The following is a 17,845-nucleotide window of genomic DNA, read 5'->3' on the forward strand; positions in this document are numbered from 1 at the left end:
TTTAACTGTCTTCATCAGTGTCAATATAAAACAAACAGGGTTGACTCTAATGACTCATCTGTCATACCCCACTCCCAAAATATATGCTAAGCCACTCCCAAGTGGCTTATTTACTATTTTAAAACATAGATACAGATGCAGCATTGTAGAATTTTTCTTTTAAGACCTTGGAAGGGCTAATACATCTGCATCACCTCAGTCAGCTACTTATCTCAGCAACTATGAGGAATTCTCAAAATTTCTTATTAGTGCTTCTATGTAATCTTGATACTTTCTTGCTTTTTCTCTTCTTTGCTTTTCTGGTGTCTTGTTTTATATCACCTGAAAATTTTGCTACTGTGCATGGGGTGGAAAGAGTGGGGCACTGACTGCTTGTATGGGTGGGCGAGCATGTATCTCTCAACTAAAACTGGATCGTTTTACCCTCCTTTAGAAGTCTTGATCACTTCAAATAGGAAACAGTGGAGGCAAGCTACTGTGTAACTCAGGTGCACGCTCTTCTCTGGTAGCAGTTGTTATGTGGTATTCCTTTTGCTTTAATTCCAGCATATTCAGCTGACCTCTCATCTGTTTCTCCAACGAATTTAATAGGAACTTTAATCTATGAAGCTAGTAATTCTTTCTGGAAATGCTGCTCTTCACAACTTCGTGGTTTTGACTTGGGTGGTTTACCTTGAGGTGGCTGTCGTAATTTCTGCTGCCAGCTGTCCTCTGTGATCTCTGAGATTTCTGCCCCTGCTCTAGAAGGCCTCAGCTCCCCAAGCAGCTGCTGCATTGTTACTGTGCCCCTCTGGAGTATTAGGGTAGCACAAAGTATGTGCTGTGTAACCCTAACGCGCAGGGATGTCAGCTATGGCATTTCAGCTGCCCTGTAAGTATCAGAGTTGTCCTTGCGGTGTGAACAGGAGGCTGAGAGAGGGGTAGGAGCTAAACGATCTGTCTAAAGGTAAGTTTTGTTACAGCTCTTGTTCTTTTTTAGTTGTAGCTGCAAACCTCCCTCTTACATTCTTTCTTCCACTATTTATTCAGTCTGTTTCTGCCTATATGTCCTTTGTCTTTAAAAATACAAGCAATCCTGGTCATGTAGAACTATTCCAGAAAAAATTCTAGTTTAATACTCACCCAGCTTTGTCACGTTTGGGCACGAAATCAAATTTTGAAAGGAAGGCTTTTTGTTTTTTAAATCTTTCTCTGGATTCACAGAAACTCTCAAAAAGGAAAAAAACCCTGTTCTTGGAAGTCCACTGTCATTAAGATACTGGACTTGAATGTGTTCCCCCTAAGGAAACAGAGGGGTCTTTTCAGAGCTGCTGAAGTGGCTAAAGAGACACTTAAACACTGTCAGCTTGCTACCATTTCTGTCCCCTCAAGGAAATTTTACCTATAAGCAAATTGTGCGATCTGATGGTTTCAAAAGATTTTGTAACCACTTTGATATGTTTTTAAAAGGCCTAAATAAATGAAAACTTTTCATAAGTTCATTTGGTTTAGGTGTTGAGTTTTAATTATCTTTCAGCTATCATAATAATGATTGGCTCTGAGGTTGGACTCCTGTTGTTGTTTGAACAAACTATGTAACAGTGTCCTTTTGTCTGATAAAAGTAATCTGAAATCTGAAATCTCGTGCACCTTTTTTTTTTGTAATTAAAGTTACCATGATGATAAACACATTAATTCAGCATCACTTCCAAGTCATAGAGTTACAAAAAACTTGTGCAGGGTTTCCCAAGCGAATTGATGTGTTATGTTGTGTGCAAGCACGATGAAGTAGATACATGTGGGATATATTGATCTTTGCAGGTCAGATTGACTGAACAGTGAATGCGTAACGATGGTCCAGTATTTCTGGATGTTTTGAGACTTAACTGTACATATGCAGTAGCGATTAGTCTCACTGTGTTAATAGCACATCATTTCATAATGTGCCAATGTGCAGCCAGTTTGATGCTATTCCTTTTTATGCTTCTGTGCACATAGGAACTTCAAATGGATGTATAGTGGCTTCAAGTTCCATTTGTACCAATTTTTCCAAGCACATTTTTTGTCTGAAATCTTGAAAAATGCAGTAGTTCTGTACAATGGTAACGGAGACAGCTCTTCTGCCTTCATGTTGGCCTAATAGGTACTTTTACATATTAGGCCAAAATTTTATATTTACTGTGATAAATTCCAGTCCTGTAGAAGCGATATCTTTTTCCAGAATAAATCCAAATGGATTCTAAAAAAAATTCATCCATTGTTGAGATCTTGATTCTTAACAAAATACCCTCTGCTTCTACAATAATCAAGGAGAAAGAATTTTGTTTAATAACTATTTATTGAAAATATTTTGTTTTGCTTGCTGAGAATTTCCTGCTTCATATGTACACAAGTAAATGCGCTCATTTTACCTTCATCTTATTACAGTTGCCTTTTTAATAGTTTGCCATGTGCATTTTTATTATATAATTTCTTCTTCTGAGTAACTATTCTTGTAAATATGTTTTAATAATTCCTGTTAAAAGCAATGTAGTTAGTTGCACTTCATTTCACTTGTAGACAGTTTTTCTTGTTTCTTTCTCAAAATCCACAGCATTGTGGGCATTTCAAGGGTAACAGGGATACTGCTACCCTCTCTATGCTGTTAGACTAGGGACTAGTAAATACAAAAGAAAGCAGAGAAAAATCTTTTAACATCATTTATCAGGTGAATCTGCTTGTTTTGTTATTTGCAGAATTCCAGATCAGTCTTCAGGTATTTTTCTGTGAACTTTTTCTATTCTTGACACTTTGAGCAAGTAAATTGTTCACCAAAACCTAGTTGTACACTGACTGAAACTATTTGCTGATTCACGTTGTGGTTGGTAAATTGTGCAAGTTAAGACTGCCTTGAAAACTAAATATAATTCACAAAAGTTACATCACCTTTTCTGTAAAAAATTAACTAAAAAAAGTCTTTTAATTCAGCTGGTGAACTCATTCACACAGCTGTAGCTATGACTGATTTCCCAGATAAATATGAGTGAAAGGTAATGGAAGTTGCATTTTCCTCTGTGTAAACTGAAATTTTCATACACAGATACTAAGGCATTCACCTCTTCTTTTCCAAAATTTCCCCTTTTTCATTTTTATTAACTGTATTTTGTAAATAAAATTCACCAGTTGCTTGTGCCTAACAGAAGAGTTCTACAATTTGCTGCCTCTGTATTGCCTGGAACAAGACCAAGCCTCTTGCACTCTGCTCAGATGAATGCTCTAAACCTTTATAAGTAATATATTGTCAGTGGTCTGAAAAATAGTATTTACAAGTAGTAATTGAGTTACTTTTCCTTGCAGCTCTATTAAAGTTTTCAGGTTCAAAACCCCAAAAGGAGTAATAACTGAAAACCACATATATTTGGTATGTTTTTACTGATGCGTAAGCTTTAGACTTGTTATTTGGGGACCCCTGGGTCTACTTATCTTTTTGTGGTCTTTCCAGTGTGCCTCACAAGATAACATTCATCTGAAGTGTGTCACTATAGATATGTCCGTGTTTATAGATAGGGATCTCTAGAAAGATACCTGCTGTGTATTAAAAGTATATTGCTGAAGTTTTAGTCACTATAGTTATTTTCTGACAAGCTGCCTGCTTCAGCATTACAAATTAGCAGGTTGAAGAAGAAAAAGGAAAAACACTCTCAAGATGTTAGAATATTATCAGTTGCTGGAAATGAAATAGCTAAATTTTTATTTTCTTCTTATAAAATCAGTCTTAGTTCCTTGTGTTAAATACTTTGTTTTGATTCATATGAAAATTGCTGTGTTTGAGGAGAGAATACTACACCTAAAGGATTTTCATAATTAGAAACCAGAACATTTTCACATCTTAAATTTCACTTTTCTGTTGGGATTTGAGGAGGGAAACACTATTGCATTTGATCTTTAGAGGCTTGCCCAAATTTATAATTGCTTAAGGATTTTAAGTGAAGGCTTTTAATCCAGGTGAACTAACATTAACTCATACAAATACCTAATGAAAGAATACTGATCAGCTTTCAGTTGGTAAAATGCATAAGTAGAAATCAGCTAGCATGCTCAAAGATTCAGGTTGAAGCTAATTGCAGTGCAAAATAGTTTGATAAAAATTTTAATACTGAGTTTTGGTATTTTAATAGGCTCTTGTGTAATATTCAAACAGCTGAGCACAAGTAAGTAAATGCTAGTGGGAAAATATTCTATTATGTAATATCAAACCATATTGTAACTAGCTTATTTGCTAAAAGCTACCATTTCTAGAAGCTGAATCTTTTTTGTATTATACAAAATGTTATTGTTTTATGTGTGTTACTGAGGAACAACTCAACGTTTAATGTTCTTGTTTCCTGTCATATTAAGGTGCATTTTTACCATACTGGTGTAGCAAGCTGTTCCTAATTTCATCTGAATGCTTACCACATGCTTCTGGCAACGTATGCTTAGGCAGGAGAGATTTTGACAAGAAAGCATGCGATTGCATGTTTAACAAGTCTTCAAACTTTGTTTTGAATTTCACCTTTAAAACAAAAAGCATTGAAGTAGGCCTATTGTTTGAATAACCCTCCTCCATTAAGTACATGAATCTTTACCCCTCCAGGCTATGTTCATTTGCATTTTATCTCTGCCACTCTTCCACACTTTTATTTCACTCTTGACCCTGTTTCTAGGAGATGTGCGAGTAAGAAGTCGGGCAGGATTTGAAACAGAGAGAAGAGGTTCTCATCCATACATTGATTTCCGTATTTTTCACTGTAAGTATTTAAAAAAAGATAAATGACAAATAAACAAAGGCTTCCATTAATTTTAACTACTGAGCCTCTGAAAATAAAGTTAGCAGCTTATATAGCAAGACCATTTTTTTAATACTTCTTAGGAAAATCTATCATGCTACTTCGTTACAAAAAATAGAAGAGGAAAATCTTTACTGCTAAATTTTTTGTTTTAAAAATATAGTTTAAACTCATTGAATTTAGGCCTGATTTCCTTGGAAATGAAGACTATCTGATACACAGCTATTGATGTATGTGCCGAGTTCTTACTTGGCAGATGCAATCAGTTGAGAAGAATACTTTCCTGCTTTTATAAAGCGGCAGAAGGGCCTGGTCCAGGATGATGTTTGAAGAGAATTACAGTAGATGTCCGTACTCTTGACCTCATCATAATCAATTAACATTACATTTACTCAAACATGTAGCTAGGACTTAAATTTTTTTGGATACAGATAAATCTTAAAGATTAGCGTTATAAGAAAAGAGCAGACTAAATTTTTTTGATTGTGTTTTAGGAAACATTTTTTCTCAGAGGTGTTACAAGAATATTTTCAGATAATTTCACTTTTTTCTCTACATCTATATTGTTATAACTGACTGTGTCAGTAGTTGATGTAATATAAAAGCTTCAATAACCACCAAACCAATATGCAGCAAAAGCGCAGGGGATTTAATTCTTACATTGAGTCATAAAGCATCTATACCAACATTGTATCAGCACAATTCCAAGTATTCTGAATGTAATGGAGAGACTTAGCAAAACTTATTTCATGGTAACAAGTGTGGTTGTTGTAATTACCTTATTAATAAAAATGAGTGGCAGAAACTGATCTAATTAATATTCTGATCTAATTTATATTCTGATCTTATCTGAAGTTACTCTTTTAAAATAGATCACTGCTTAAATTTAAAACTCTTAAATTCTTAGTTTAATTCAAAGGTTAGTATCATAAAATAGGTGAGAAAACAAAGTTTGAAGAGTACGCTCTACTGATTTTTTTCAATAAAGAGGGTAAGAATTCCATCTCAAGTCATGATAATTGTATTGAATATAATAAAAATTATCTGTAGAAATAGCATGCGATTTATGAATTTACATAATTGTCTTTTTGTATCTATATGTGGCATTTCATGCTGTATGGGAAAATACGAAGAGAAATATTAAAAGAGCTACCTGCTAAAATGCAGTCACGGATGATATTACTGCCGTTTCTTTCCATCCTGATGATTGTGCATCAGGCAGATCATGACTAATCAGGAGAAGGATTTTCACACCCTTTCTTCTTGCCCCTACTTGTTCAGGCACAGACACCAACTTTTAGCAACATCAACTGTGGTGTCTGATGACAGCAAAGAATGTTGCTAGGAGGCCCAAAAAATTCTTTGGCTGTAACTTCCCTCTCGAGTCAGCTGCTGTGGCACTTTTCAGAGTTGCCATATTATAGTCGGATTTTTTTGCGCTTCAGGATTGTGGCCTATTGCAGCGTTGCTCTTTGACTTTAGACTCCTGCAACATTGCAGAATTTCCTTCAAAGTCAGTAAGGAATTCAGCCCCATCTCTCACTGTATCACTAGATTATCTATTAATTTACAGATTTTTTTTTAAAATCAGTAAATTGTTTTCTTTTTCTCTGCAGTACTAATTGAGTACTGATCAGTGTTTCCTTAATTGCTTTAAGCCAAAGAGTTTTAGTGTTGTACTGTCAGACTGTGGGTAGAGAGAAGTTGTGGGAATCAGATTTGACCTCATTTTTAAGATCTTCTCCCCACCCTCCCCCCCCAGTAACTCCAGAAGGATTTTGCCACATAGAGCTACACGGCTGAGAAATGTTCACCCATCTGAGCAATAGACAGCATGTGAGAGGAGCCAGCCAAGCCAGCTGGCTCTTCTTTGCTTGGGGCAAAAACTGGACTGAAAAGGGTCTCTTCTGCAGCTGAAGCAGACTAAACCATCTGAATGTTGGCTTCCCCCCCACCCCTCCGCTCCCAGCTGCATACTGAACATCAATACTGCATGGGTATGCTTCCTTCATGGTGTTTGTAAAGTTTCACTGTAACTGTCCTTCTACTATCCACTAACTTTACTCTAAATAATTTGCAATGATCGTTGCTTACCTGTTTTGCAGATGACTTACATACTGGCTGTCATTCACAGTGTTGAAGCGTTATTGCCATTTTGTATTTTGCTTAGCTAACTTTTGTTGTTTAGCATTATTTTCTTTTTTTCTGTCAATGATGTTTTGTGAAGAAGTTGAATGTCTTTCAGGAAGTCCAGCTAATAATCTACTGACCAGTTCTCTTTTTCCAATATATTATTAATAGCCTCTTAACCCAGTATTTTATTGGTAGGTTTGAAGAATACTGAATTTTAAGTATGTTACTCTATTTTCAGGAAGCTACTGTGGTGGTGGTTGTTTTAAATTATCACTTTTGTTTCACAACATTATTTTTCCTTGCTACTTCAACTCGTGTTACCAAAGTAAAGTTTGTTATTATTTAGTTCTTAAGACCACTTCTGTTTCTTCGTAAGGATTATAAGCTCAGTGTCTGCATCTTCATCCCAGAGTTCTGTAACTGGCACACAAATATTCGCGTTTCTAAATTGGCTAGAGGTATTCTCACTGGTAATGTCTTTCTAGGAAATGTGATTTTAAAGTGATTGTTGGAAAAATGTCGTCGTCGTTGTTGTTGCTAGAGATGGTGGTATGGGAGTCATATCTGAGAATTATTAAATGCAGGATTTGACTGATGATCAAACTAAGTGTGTTGGGTGGTAGTTTTCCTTCTATGTTATCTGTTGTTCCAGTAGTCACATTTTTATAGCTAATTGCAGGAACTAGTGAGGAGGAATAGCTCAATAAACAAATTCTTGTTTCAACAAGACTGTTTCCCGATGAATGGGACAAGTCAGGGTTGTATTCTTCGTGTTGGTTGGTAGTTGGTTAACATCGGGACATCAATTAGCAGTTTTTCTGTTACAGTGGTCAGTTGATTATGTCTGTGAGGGACCATGGGCATAAACTCAAGTTAGCAGTGAAAAGCCGCCATTTTTTGAGAGGAGGGAGCAGCCATGTAACTTTCTTCCTCAGAAGTAAATTTCTACCTTAAATATAATGGTCTGGTTTTGTTCAGTGGGTGTACGTATTTCACAGTTGCACACTAAATTGCATACACTTTAATATTTTGAGTTGAATATAGAGCACTGGATCTACTCTTCACTCCTCAGGTAACAAGGAGGGAATTTGGCAGTTTACTGGCCTCCAACCCAGCATGTCCTTTGTGGTGTTCAGGGAAGTTGCTGAAAAAGTGATTGCAGTGGTTGTAACCACTCTTGCTCTCTGCTGGTTGACAAATAGACTACAGTTAATGTGATTACTCTTTAAGTTTGAGGGGGGGTTTGGGGTTTTTTTGCATTACTCAAGACATCGTAGATACTAATTCAGTCTGCAGTGTTGACAGAATACGGTGATAAAAGCTAATGCCAAACAAAATCTTTGGTGGAAGAATTGGTAAATGACAGTATAAAAATATTCCCTTTTCCAGAAATAGCAAACCAGCAATAAAATTTTAGGTTTTGTTTTCTTGCTATCAAGAGGTTGTCAATAATGTCTATCTTTTTTTTTATATATATATATATATATATTAAAAACCCACACAGACACTTAAAAACTTTGATTATGTTTGTGAGGTTTTTCTAGCTTGCACAAACAAAAGAATATATAATGTGCCCAAATCACTCACTGTTTCATCTGGAAAAAAAAAACAACGAATGCTATGTACAGTATGTTATAGTGAGGAAGTGAAGGCAAAATGAATAAAGGGAAGCTAAAGTAAATAATTAAGATAACAGAAAAAATATTGGGAAGTGTCTTATGCAGATACAACTTAAAATTAATGCTTTCAAACTCCTTTTTAGGAAAGAGCTGTTGGATATAGTCTGGAATAACCAGATTAAAAAAAAAGAATATTTTGGTTTTGTGGCGAGGAAACATTTTTTCTTCTTGCTTTTCCTGTATTATCTGCACCAGAATAGATAAGATCTTGTCAAAAGATTTTTAAGAATTCTCTCGTGCCACTCTAGTCTGAGCATGTTTCTATGGGGAGATGGTGATATTGTCAACACGTGTGGCTCTATTTTGTGTTTTATAGGTAACTGAATATGTCACATCTGTGAGTTAAAATATCTTGGAAAGAAGAATGGGTTTTTTGAGTTAATCATTATGTTTCTTTAAGTATTGAGGAATGTCTCAATTTTGAATCAAATTGATGCTTGCATACAGTACAGTGCCTCGCATAGGAGAGAAAACGATGTGATGGGAACCTAAGATTTTATTGAGACTTAGATGGTTCTTCTCCTTAGTTTTATATGGAGCCTTTTTAGCAAGGAAAGAAAAGAAAGGAAGAGTTTAAGTGACTTCTATAGGTGATAGATAAATGTAATTCTCTTTCTGAAGAGTACAAACACATGAAGAAATTCCAGAGTTTATCTTTGGTATACAAGCTTCAGACTGTTTACTTGGAGATTGCAGATTACGGAACATTTTATATGCTACTTTGAGATCTGGCAAAGATGTCAGCATCTACTGTTTGCAGTGTTGTTTTGAACTTTCCATTTTTTCGCTCACAAATCATTGGAAAAGGTTTACGTTGGTGTGATGGGTTGACCCTGGCTGGGGGAGCAGGTGCCCACCAGAGCCGCTCTATCACTTGCCTCCTCAGCAAGGCAGGGAGGGGAGAAAGGAAGATGGAGAAAAACAACCCCAAACTCATGGGTCGAGATAAAGGCAGTTTAATGTAGCTAAAGCAAAAAGCCGCGCGTGGAAGCAAAGCAAAAAGCAAAGATTATTCTCTACTTCCCATCAGCAGGCGATGTCCGGCCACTTCCTGGGAGGTGGGGCTTCAGTATGTGTGCCCCTTACTCCAGAAGACAAACATTGTAAAAAAACCCCAACGAATGCCCCCGCCCTGTTCCTCCCCCTATTCTCAGTTTCTTACTGCTGAGCATGACGTCATATGGTATGGAATATCCCTTTGGTCAGTTTGGGTCAGCTGTCCTGGCTGTGTCCCCTCCCAAGATCTTGCCCACCCCCAGCCTGCTGCTGGGGAAAAAGAAATGTTGGAAAGATAGCCTTGATGTGTGCTGGCACTGCTCAGTAGTAGCCAAAACACTGGTGTGTTATCAACAGTTTGCTGGCTACCAATACACAGCACAGCACCATGAGGGCTGCTGTGGGGAGAATTAACTCCATCTCAGCCAGACCCAATACAGTTGGCCAGTGAATTTAGACTTCCCTTGGGTGAGAGGCCAAAAGCCAAAGAGAGACAAGAGTTCAAATCCAAATTGAGTGCCTTAAACAATTTGGAAAATCTTTGTGTAACAGCACCTGATTTTACAATTCCATCTAGAGGTCGAGATAAAATGAGTATAGTCCAGATGAAGTTGAATGCCCTTTTTTGTTTCAAGAAAATAGAGGAATTACCTTGCTGAATCTGGTTAAGAATAATTGTCTATCTTGTTCAACAGTCTACTGTGAAGAACGGTGAGTTTCATAATGAATAAAGCTATGCAAGAAGATTTTGTGTGGTCATAGGGTGAATGAAGTATTTGTTTACCTGTGAAAATACCAGCACTGAGGAGTAAAAAGCTTGTACTCAAGAGATTTCTCTAAAAGCTGCCTTTCTGTGAAGGATGCATTCTGAAATTGTCATATAATTATTCACAATCCAGATTCTTGAAATATATTGTTTTCCTCAATGTAAGAGAAATTTTGGCTTCAGTTTAGTGTGGAGAATGCAGTCACACAAGGGGAAGTCACAGAGAATGTCCTAAATACAGCTTTGGCCAAAAGAAAACAGTGAAGATAAAGTGAAAAGTGAACTTTGAAGTGAGCTTGGTTAAGAAGGATTTCAGAGTAAAAGCTTCCAATTGAGAATGCAGGACAGATTTTTTTTTTTCTTTTTTCCTTTTTTTTTTCTTTTGTTATCCTGGATTGTTATTTTACTTAAAATTTCTTCTTTTCAAGTTTCTGTAAAACAGCACGTATGGTCTGGAGTTGGTACAGTTCACTGAGTGTTTTATTGCTGAGTTAAGTTTGACCTCAGAAGATGACACAGGCACATTCTAGGGTTTTTTTCTTTTGAACCTTTCCAGTGTGTTCCTTCTCCAAGTGGCTTATTTTGAAGTGGGTGGGTTTTTTAAATGCTGGATAATTTGGCATAAACTATGGGAGAATTCTTTTGTTTTCATCTCTGCTCCCAGTTTGACTTTTGTATTGACAGTCATACAGACTCTTAAAGCACATTCTTTTTCTGTTAACCACAATGTGTTACTTTTGAATTCTTCTTTCATTTCTGGGGATGAAGAATAGCCAAAAAGGATTACTTGATGGTTCTGTCTTTCCATTCCTGTAGAAATGAAGATTTCTAGAACACCAAAGAATGGTGTTTTCCTGGAAGACATCAAGAAAAGGATTTGACGATGGTCTGGAATATATTATCTTTCTTTTGGGAAATAGCGTTGAATTGTGTTGTGTGCTTGTTCTTCAAGAGATCAATATCTTGATTAACACAGCATAACCCATTTTTGTAAGGGATATATATGTTTTCTTATGATATTCCTCTAAATACTTTGCTTCAGTGAGGTTTGTTAGTTCACACTATGCTGTTGTAAGCTACAGAATTTGCCTTGCCCACTGGGTGGATTCAGGTGTGGGGAAAAAAAAAGTACAGAACTGCAGAATTTCTGGGGTTATGATTCAGTAAATTGGTAGGGAAAGAATATGCCTTGTCTATGCTGTTTCCTAGTCCTAAGATAATTGCAGAACGTTATGCAGTCCAGCACAGGAATGGTGGTGTTGAATTTACTTTGTTTCCTTCCTGAGGTGTTTGCAGAAATATTAAGAGGAGCCAAAATTCGAGAGACTTACATCCTTTAGATACCTTTTCATGGTGCTCTCTTTACACTTTTGCTGCTGTGTAATGGCTTACAGTGCCATTGGGGAATTGGCATTTAATTCTAATTCCTGCACTTTGAGTAATTTCTCTGAAATTAGCTCTGCTTTGAGCAGAGAATTGGACCAAAGAACTGTCAGAAGTCTCTTCCATCCCTTCCAAACTAAATTACTGTTCGGTGGCTTTATACTTTGCTACAGCAGTATTTCATTCTGTAAAATCCTTCAGTAAAGGACTTATCTTTGGTGGTGGTGATGCCTGGCAGTTGCCCTCTATCAGGGAGGATCTATTAAAAACTATTACGGTTTTTATTAGAGTTGTGGTATTACTAGAGTTTCTTGAAACTTAACAAATTTTTCTGATTCCACTCAGTCAGAAGACACTTGCAAAGCCATGTTTAACTAATCCTTAACCCACAGCATATGTTCCAGTGATTGTTATTATTTGGAAAAAAAAGAAGTATGATACATTAAAAACAAAACAGTCTGGCTTAATATTTGCTTTTAAGCAGAAGAGGGGGTATAGTGCCTTACAATTATGTTAGCAGGGTTTCAGAGTGGTTCTAAGGAAGGCAGGAAGTGTAAGGTAATTTAGACACCAATAGTCTTTATATGTAACTAAAATCCTTGCTGCAATTATCTTCCAAACAAAACTGTGGTTTTATATATCACTTTAGTACTGAATGTCTTAAAAGTATTTTTAAATATTTTTAAATACTTTTAAATTAATGAGTGGAATACTTAACGAAGAGCTAAATAACAGGACTTTAATTTTTTTTTTTAAATGTGCATGGATCTAACATAATGTGTTTCTTAATGGTTTCGGTGGGAATAGATGTGAAATTAGAATGCTTATGGGTCCCTCTAGTGGTGTGAAATGCTAGGTAATGCTTTCAAATTTTTGATAAATAGAAAATTATTTGTATCCTGGAAGGCCTTAGAAATATGGTTATAATTGGCATGTGAAAATGAATATTTCTTTCAAACATATATTTACGGGTAGTGGAAACTTTCAGATATGTCAAGTTTGGTGATAGTATCTGCTGTGTAAAAATGATAATCGTGTAGTTAGGCTTAATATGGAAAAAATGAGAGGCTACTTCAGTGAAAATAAGAGATTTTCTTGAATTTTTTAAGAAAGCACCTCCTCTGGTGGGCCTATACACCTCAAACTTCAGGTTTCATGTTCAAACATAAGAAAGATCCATCCTCTCAAATATATTTTTTTTTAAAATTCCTTTTTCTGTTAGTGGCAGTGATAACTGAGATCCTCAGTTAAGCTCTTTCTATTGGTAATAGCAACATTCAGTTATTTGTGTCATGGATAACTTCCCTGCTACAGCCCAAAAGGTAAACAGGAAGAAATGGAGGTATAGTTCTTATGCCTTGTTTCAACCAGGACCCCATCAGAGGCTGTGAGTCTTTTATCTTTGCCTTAAAAGAAAATTGAAACATTTTGCTAGGATTTAAGGTTTCTGTTAATAAAAAACTAAACCAAACCATAATTAAGTTGACATTCTTCCTTTTGTTGTCTGTCTTTACTATACAAAAGATGCAAAAATTCTGAGAATAAATATATCGGTATATTATGATTTTGTGATTGTCACTTGTCTTTACCTATTTTGTATTTTCATTTCAGCATGAGAAAAATAAATATTTAATATCCCTGTGAAATGTGCTAAAATTATTTTTTTTAGGTTTTCATGAAGTACAACACGCTTAAAAGATTGGGAGTGGGAAGAGAGATTAAAATAAGTGTCTTGAAATACAGATGAAATCTGTTGCATGAAGACAACTTGCATTATTTCATTTTCTTGCTGTATATGCATAACATTAGCAAAATAACTGATGTTAGTAAACAGAATTACTCCTTTTTTATTTTAGAGAAAGGCATTTTTATTATATCAGCATCTCACTTAAGATGCTTAGAAACAAGAATGTAATCATTTTAATAAAATAATACTTGGATGTAATAAATACTTAAATAAAAATAAATAACTAATACTGCTGCTGACTAGGCACAAAGGCCCTACAGTTTCAGTCTTCTGGTTCCATGCATCGAAGGCGCTTCTGAATGCTGTAGCTTCCTTCTTAACATGCCCAACATCCTGACTTTGCTTTCATTCCATTTCAGTTCTCACAACTAGCATTTATTTGTTTGCTCATTCTAATTTGGCCTTAAACTATCCTTATCTCTTAAGAGCAAATGGTCACTACTGGATATTATAAAGGCATTTAGCACACTGAAAGCTCCCAATGAAATGAAGGATATTTGGGCTGGGAGGAGGGATGTGTTTGCAGCGTGCTTTTTCTTGAGCAAATGTAATTCACTCTTCACCTTCTTTTTTTCCATTATAAATACGTGATTGAACCTTGTTTTGGTAAGGTCTCTGAAATTAGCATCTTGTTTCGTGACTCATGATAGAAGAGGGTAGACTGACATTCTCTTATTAATCATGCATATAAAGGGAATGACTATTCCGCTTGTGCCAGGAGGGAAATACCAAGTCTCTATTGCACAACTGTATTGTTCTGTTTACTAGGCCTTCCCGTGAACTTGTCTTTGCTAGTCTGCCAGAACCACAAAGTGGTTGATTTTTGTATCCTTCATAATAATTTATCTGTGAGGAAGAGGAAACTGCAAGCACAGATGCTATCAGTGTTCCTGCAGCTGAAGAACCTATCTCTTTTTTTTTTTCTCTCTCTTCTCCCTCCCCCCTTCCTTGAAAGCTAGCTATTTTCTTTTTCAGCCTCCCTTTTAAATTAATCACCTGTCAAACCTCCACATCTGACTCATCTATTCTGAATTGTCCCATAGCAAATCTTTAGCTGTTAAAGAGAGAGCAATTTACTTTTTGGGTTGGTGTAGTCCCCCTCAATTAGGTGTTCCAGAAATGCAGAGGGCTGACAGGGCTCAAATTCTCTTACCTCATTTGGAAGTTAGTCTAGTTATTGCAGACCTAAATGATAAGGCGTTTGGTCAAGCTGTTATTACTTAACTTAGGCTGTACATGTGGAATAAATAGTAGTTCAAAGGGAAGTGCAAATCCCTGCCCCTGGGGAGGAACACCACCAGCACCAGCACAGGCCGGGGCTGACCAGCTGGAAAGCAGCTTGGCAGAGAAGGGCCTGGGGGTCCTGGTGGACACCAGGTTGGACATGGACCAGCAATGTGCCTGTGCTGCAAGGAAGGCTAATGGTGTCCTGGGCTGCATTAGAGAGGTGCTGCCAGCAGGTGGAGGGAGGTGATCCTGCCCCTCTGCTCAGCACTGGTGGGGCCACTTCCGGAGTGCTGGGTCCAGGTCTGGGCTCCCCAGTACACAAGAGGGATGGACATGCTGGGGAGAGTCCAACAAAGGGTCACGAAGATGATTAAGGGGCTGATGAGGAAAGGCTGAGAGAGCTGGGACTGTTCAGCCTGGAAATGAGAAGGCTCAGGGGGATCTTATAAATACCTAAAGGGAGGGTGCAAAGAGGACAGAGCCAGGCTCTTTCCAGTGGTGCCCAGTGCCAGGACCAGAGGCAATGGCCACAAACTGGAACACAGGAGGTTGCCTCCGAACATCAAGAAACACTTTTTCCCTGTGAGGGTGACTGAGCACTAGCATGGGTTGTCCAGGGAGGTTGTGGAGTCTCCCTCCCTGGAGATATTCAAAAGCTGCCTCGACATGGTTCTGGACAATGTGGTCTGGGTGGCGCTGCTTGAGCAGAGGAGTTTGACCAGATGATCTCCAGAGGTCCTTTACTACCTCAGTTCTGCGATTCTGTGATAGCAGCATTGCTGCCAGGAAAGTTGGAATGAAGTAGGTTTTGCTGTTTGAATTATATCAGCTGGAGCCATACTCTTTTCTTTTTCTTTTTTTCTTCTTTACTTTTTTTTGTTAAATAAGGGGGAGAAATAGGATTAATGTGTAAGAGTAGTGGTTTACGAACTATAGAAACTGATGATAATTAAGAGTTTAAAAATACTTTTAAAGATGAGTGTCTCAATAGCATATTGCAAAGTAAAGTCATGACTGTTCAGCTTCACAGAAAACTGAGTAATTCATTTGCCTCTGTACTCACATCATCATCAGAAAAAATACTGAAGCAAAAGCATGTGCAACTCCCGCAAATGACTTATGAACATAAATATAGATGTTGTGCGTTTTGCTGACAAAAGCCTTCTTTTACTTGTATTACCTATATCATATTGTTATACCAAAGATTAACGAGTGGCATCTGTGACAGGGAAACTCATTTGTAGCATGACAACAGAAGTAGATTTTTGTGAACTATAGATCTGTAAAAGAATATTTATGATCAAGAAAACGATCTGTGCTTCCAGAAGAGTACTGATTTCTCCTACTTAAATATTTTGTTTTGTTGAGATTTAGTGAAGTTCCTGGATTTTCTATGTGACTTTGTGGACATTAGATCATTTTATGACCTAAATGTACCCATTTTATGTATTTTATATCAAATCTACTGATTTCTGTTCTGAAATTTGGATTTTAAGGGACTGGATCATGATTGGGGGGGGCGGTGGAGCTTCTTACCTGAAGTCTAGGCTCCATTAACAGGAGCAGCTGTATTCCTCCCTGCTTCTCTTCTGCAGGCTGGCAGTGCTCAGGCTGTAACCTCCCCTTAAAGAATGTGGTTCGAAATACTGGTAGAATAATGCAGCATGACAGAATGTATTTATTTGCCTGCTGTACATGTGGATGTTGCTTTGTAAGCAACCTTTATCATATGTAGTACACCTGTTTACATAACTGGGATATATAGGTACCAGTGTCTTCAGAGGTCTTAAGCATGATGACTCGAAGAAAGACAATTTCATGTGAAGTTGTCTGTGTTAGCCCTTTGAAATTGATGGGAATTTAGTATCTTGATGAAGTGTTTCAAGCATGTCTGAAAGAATATTCCAGTTTTGACAATTTAATCTCTGTTAGTGCAGACTGTTGATGTGAAACGCTGCTGTGTTTGATTAGATACTGTATGCTCGTGCAACTGTCAATTCTGTTCAGCGGTGTTTTATTAGTGTAGATTGGAAATTAATATATTAATGAGTCCATGTAGAACAGAAAGGATGTTGGAACTTCTGCAGGGGAAGAATTTATATGGATAAATATCTATTTTATGTAGAATTAAACTGCTTTCACTAGAAATCACTGAGGTTTTTAATTGAGGTTGTTAATAAGGCCGCACCTTCCCCTGTACAGTCTTTTAGACTGACTTTAAGAACAAAATTTGTAACTGCTTGCTTCACCGACTTCTAATATGCCTTGTTCTTGAAAGGGCAAGAGGTCTGTACTATGAAGTTGGGCTCACATTGGTTTTGAGGATCTGCATTTTTGGAAAAGAGCATGTTTGCATTGACTTCCTTAATACTGTTTTCCTCCTCCTTTTTTCTCCCCTTGTTCCCCCCCCCCCCCCCCTTTGTTTTCCTCCCTAAACATAAGTCACTTTGGGCAGAATGATGGAATATTGAGATTACTGACTGTTGGTTATATAAAACTGCTGTTGGGGGTACTGCTGAAAAGAAAGTAAAGGCCAAGTTTGGCCTTAAATATTTCAGAATTAAAATATCTGGCCTGTTGCAAAGAAACTGTAGCTATGCGTAGTTTGATCTTCAAGTTTCTAAAGCACTTCAAGCCTATCAAGTGGAATTGAACATCAGATAGCATCAGTCGTTTGAATAAACCAGTTAACCTAATAAGAGTAAAGGAAAATAAGGGAATTAGATATGCTGTGAAAGTAAATGTGGTATTTGCTTGGCAGAGGGGAGGTTCTGAGCATAATTACCTGCAAAAACACCAAAATCACTTGAGTGTGTTTAAAACTTTGCCAGTAAAGTTAAGAGCATTTCTGAGCTTTAAAATCTGTGTAAAAGTTACTTGTATGTGCTTGAAACCTACTTGGTAACTCCTGTATCAACACACAATTACCGAGTTCTCTTGCTGGTGCACATTTCCCATGAGGTTTGCTAGTGACACAGATTGGATGTGTCCACATGAGAGCAGTTTTCTAAAAAGTTATTTGCAGTACTGTATGTGTTTTTTACACAATTTCCATAATATTTCTGTCCTTTCAATAACAGAGTTCCTTAAAAAGATAAGTTTCAGCTGTGATTTAATTACTTGTTTT

The 17,845-nt window shown here is 37.0% G+C and overlaps 1 protein-coding gene across 6 annotated transcripts in view; it reads left to right on the forward strand.

Annotated features, from left to right (window-relative positions):
* PDE7A (phosphodiesterase 7A) overlaps nt 1-17,845 on the forward strand; it is an 82,735-nt gene that overhangs the window by 47,950 nt on the left and 16,940 nt on the right. For 2 of the 6 annotated variants that reach the window (XM_075743980.1, XM_075743978.1), the window contains exons 3-4: nt 4,137-4,169; nt 4,665-4,748. The exons of 2 other annotated variants lie outside the window; for them this stretch is intronic. In XM_075743980.1, the coding sequence (XP_075600095.1) occupies nt 4,137-4,169; nt 4,665-4,748 (117 nt within the window). The remainder of the gene's footprint in view (nt 1-4,136; nt 4,170-4,664; nt 4,749-17,845) is intronic. 2 more of the 6 variants (XM_075743979.1, XM_075743981.1) reach the window with 1 other exon arrangement.

Source organism: Balearica regulorum, chromosome 2 (assembly GCF_011004875.1).
Source record: "Balearica regulorum gibbericeps isolate bBalReg1 chromosome 2, bBalReg1.pri, whole genome shotgun sequence".
NCBI lineage: Eukaryota > Metazoa > Chordata > Aves > Gruiformes > Gruidae > Balearica > Balearica regulorum.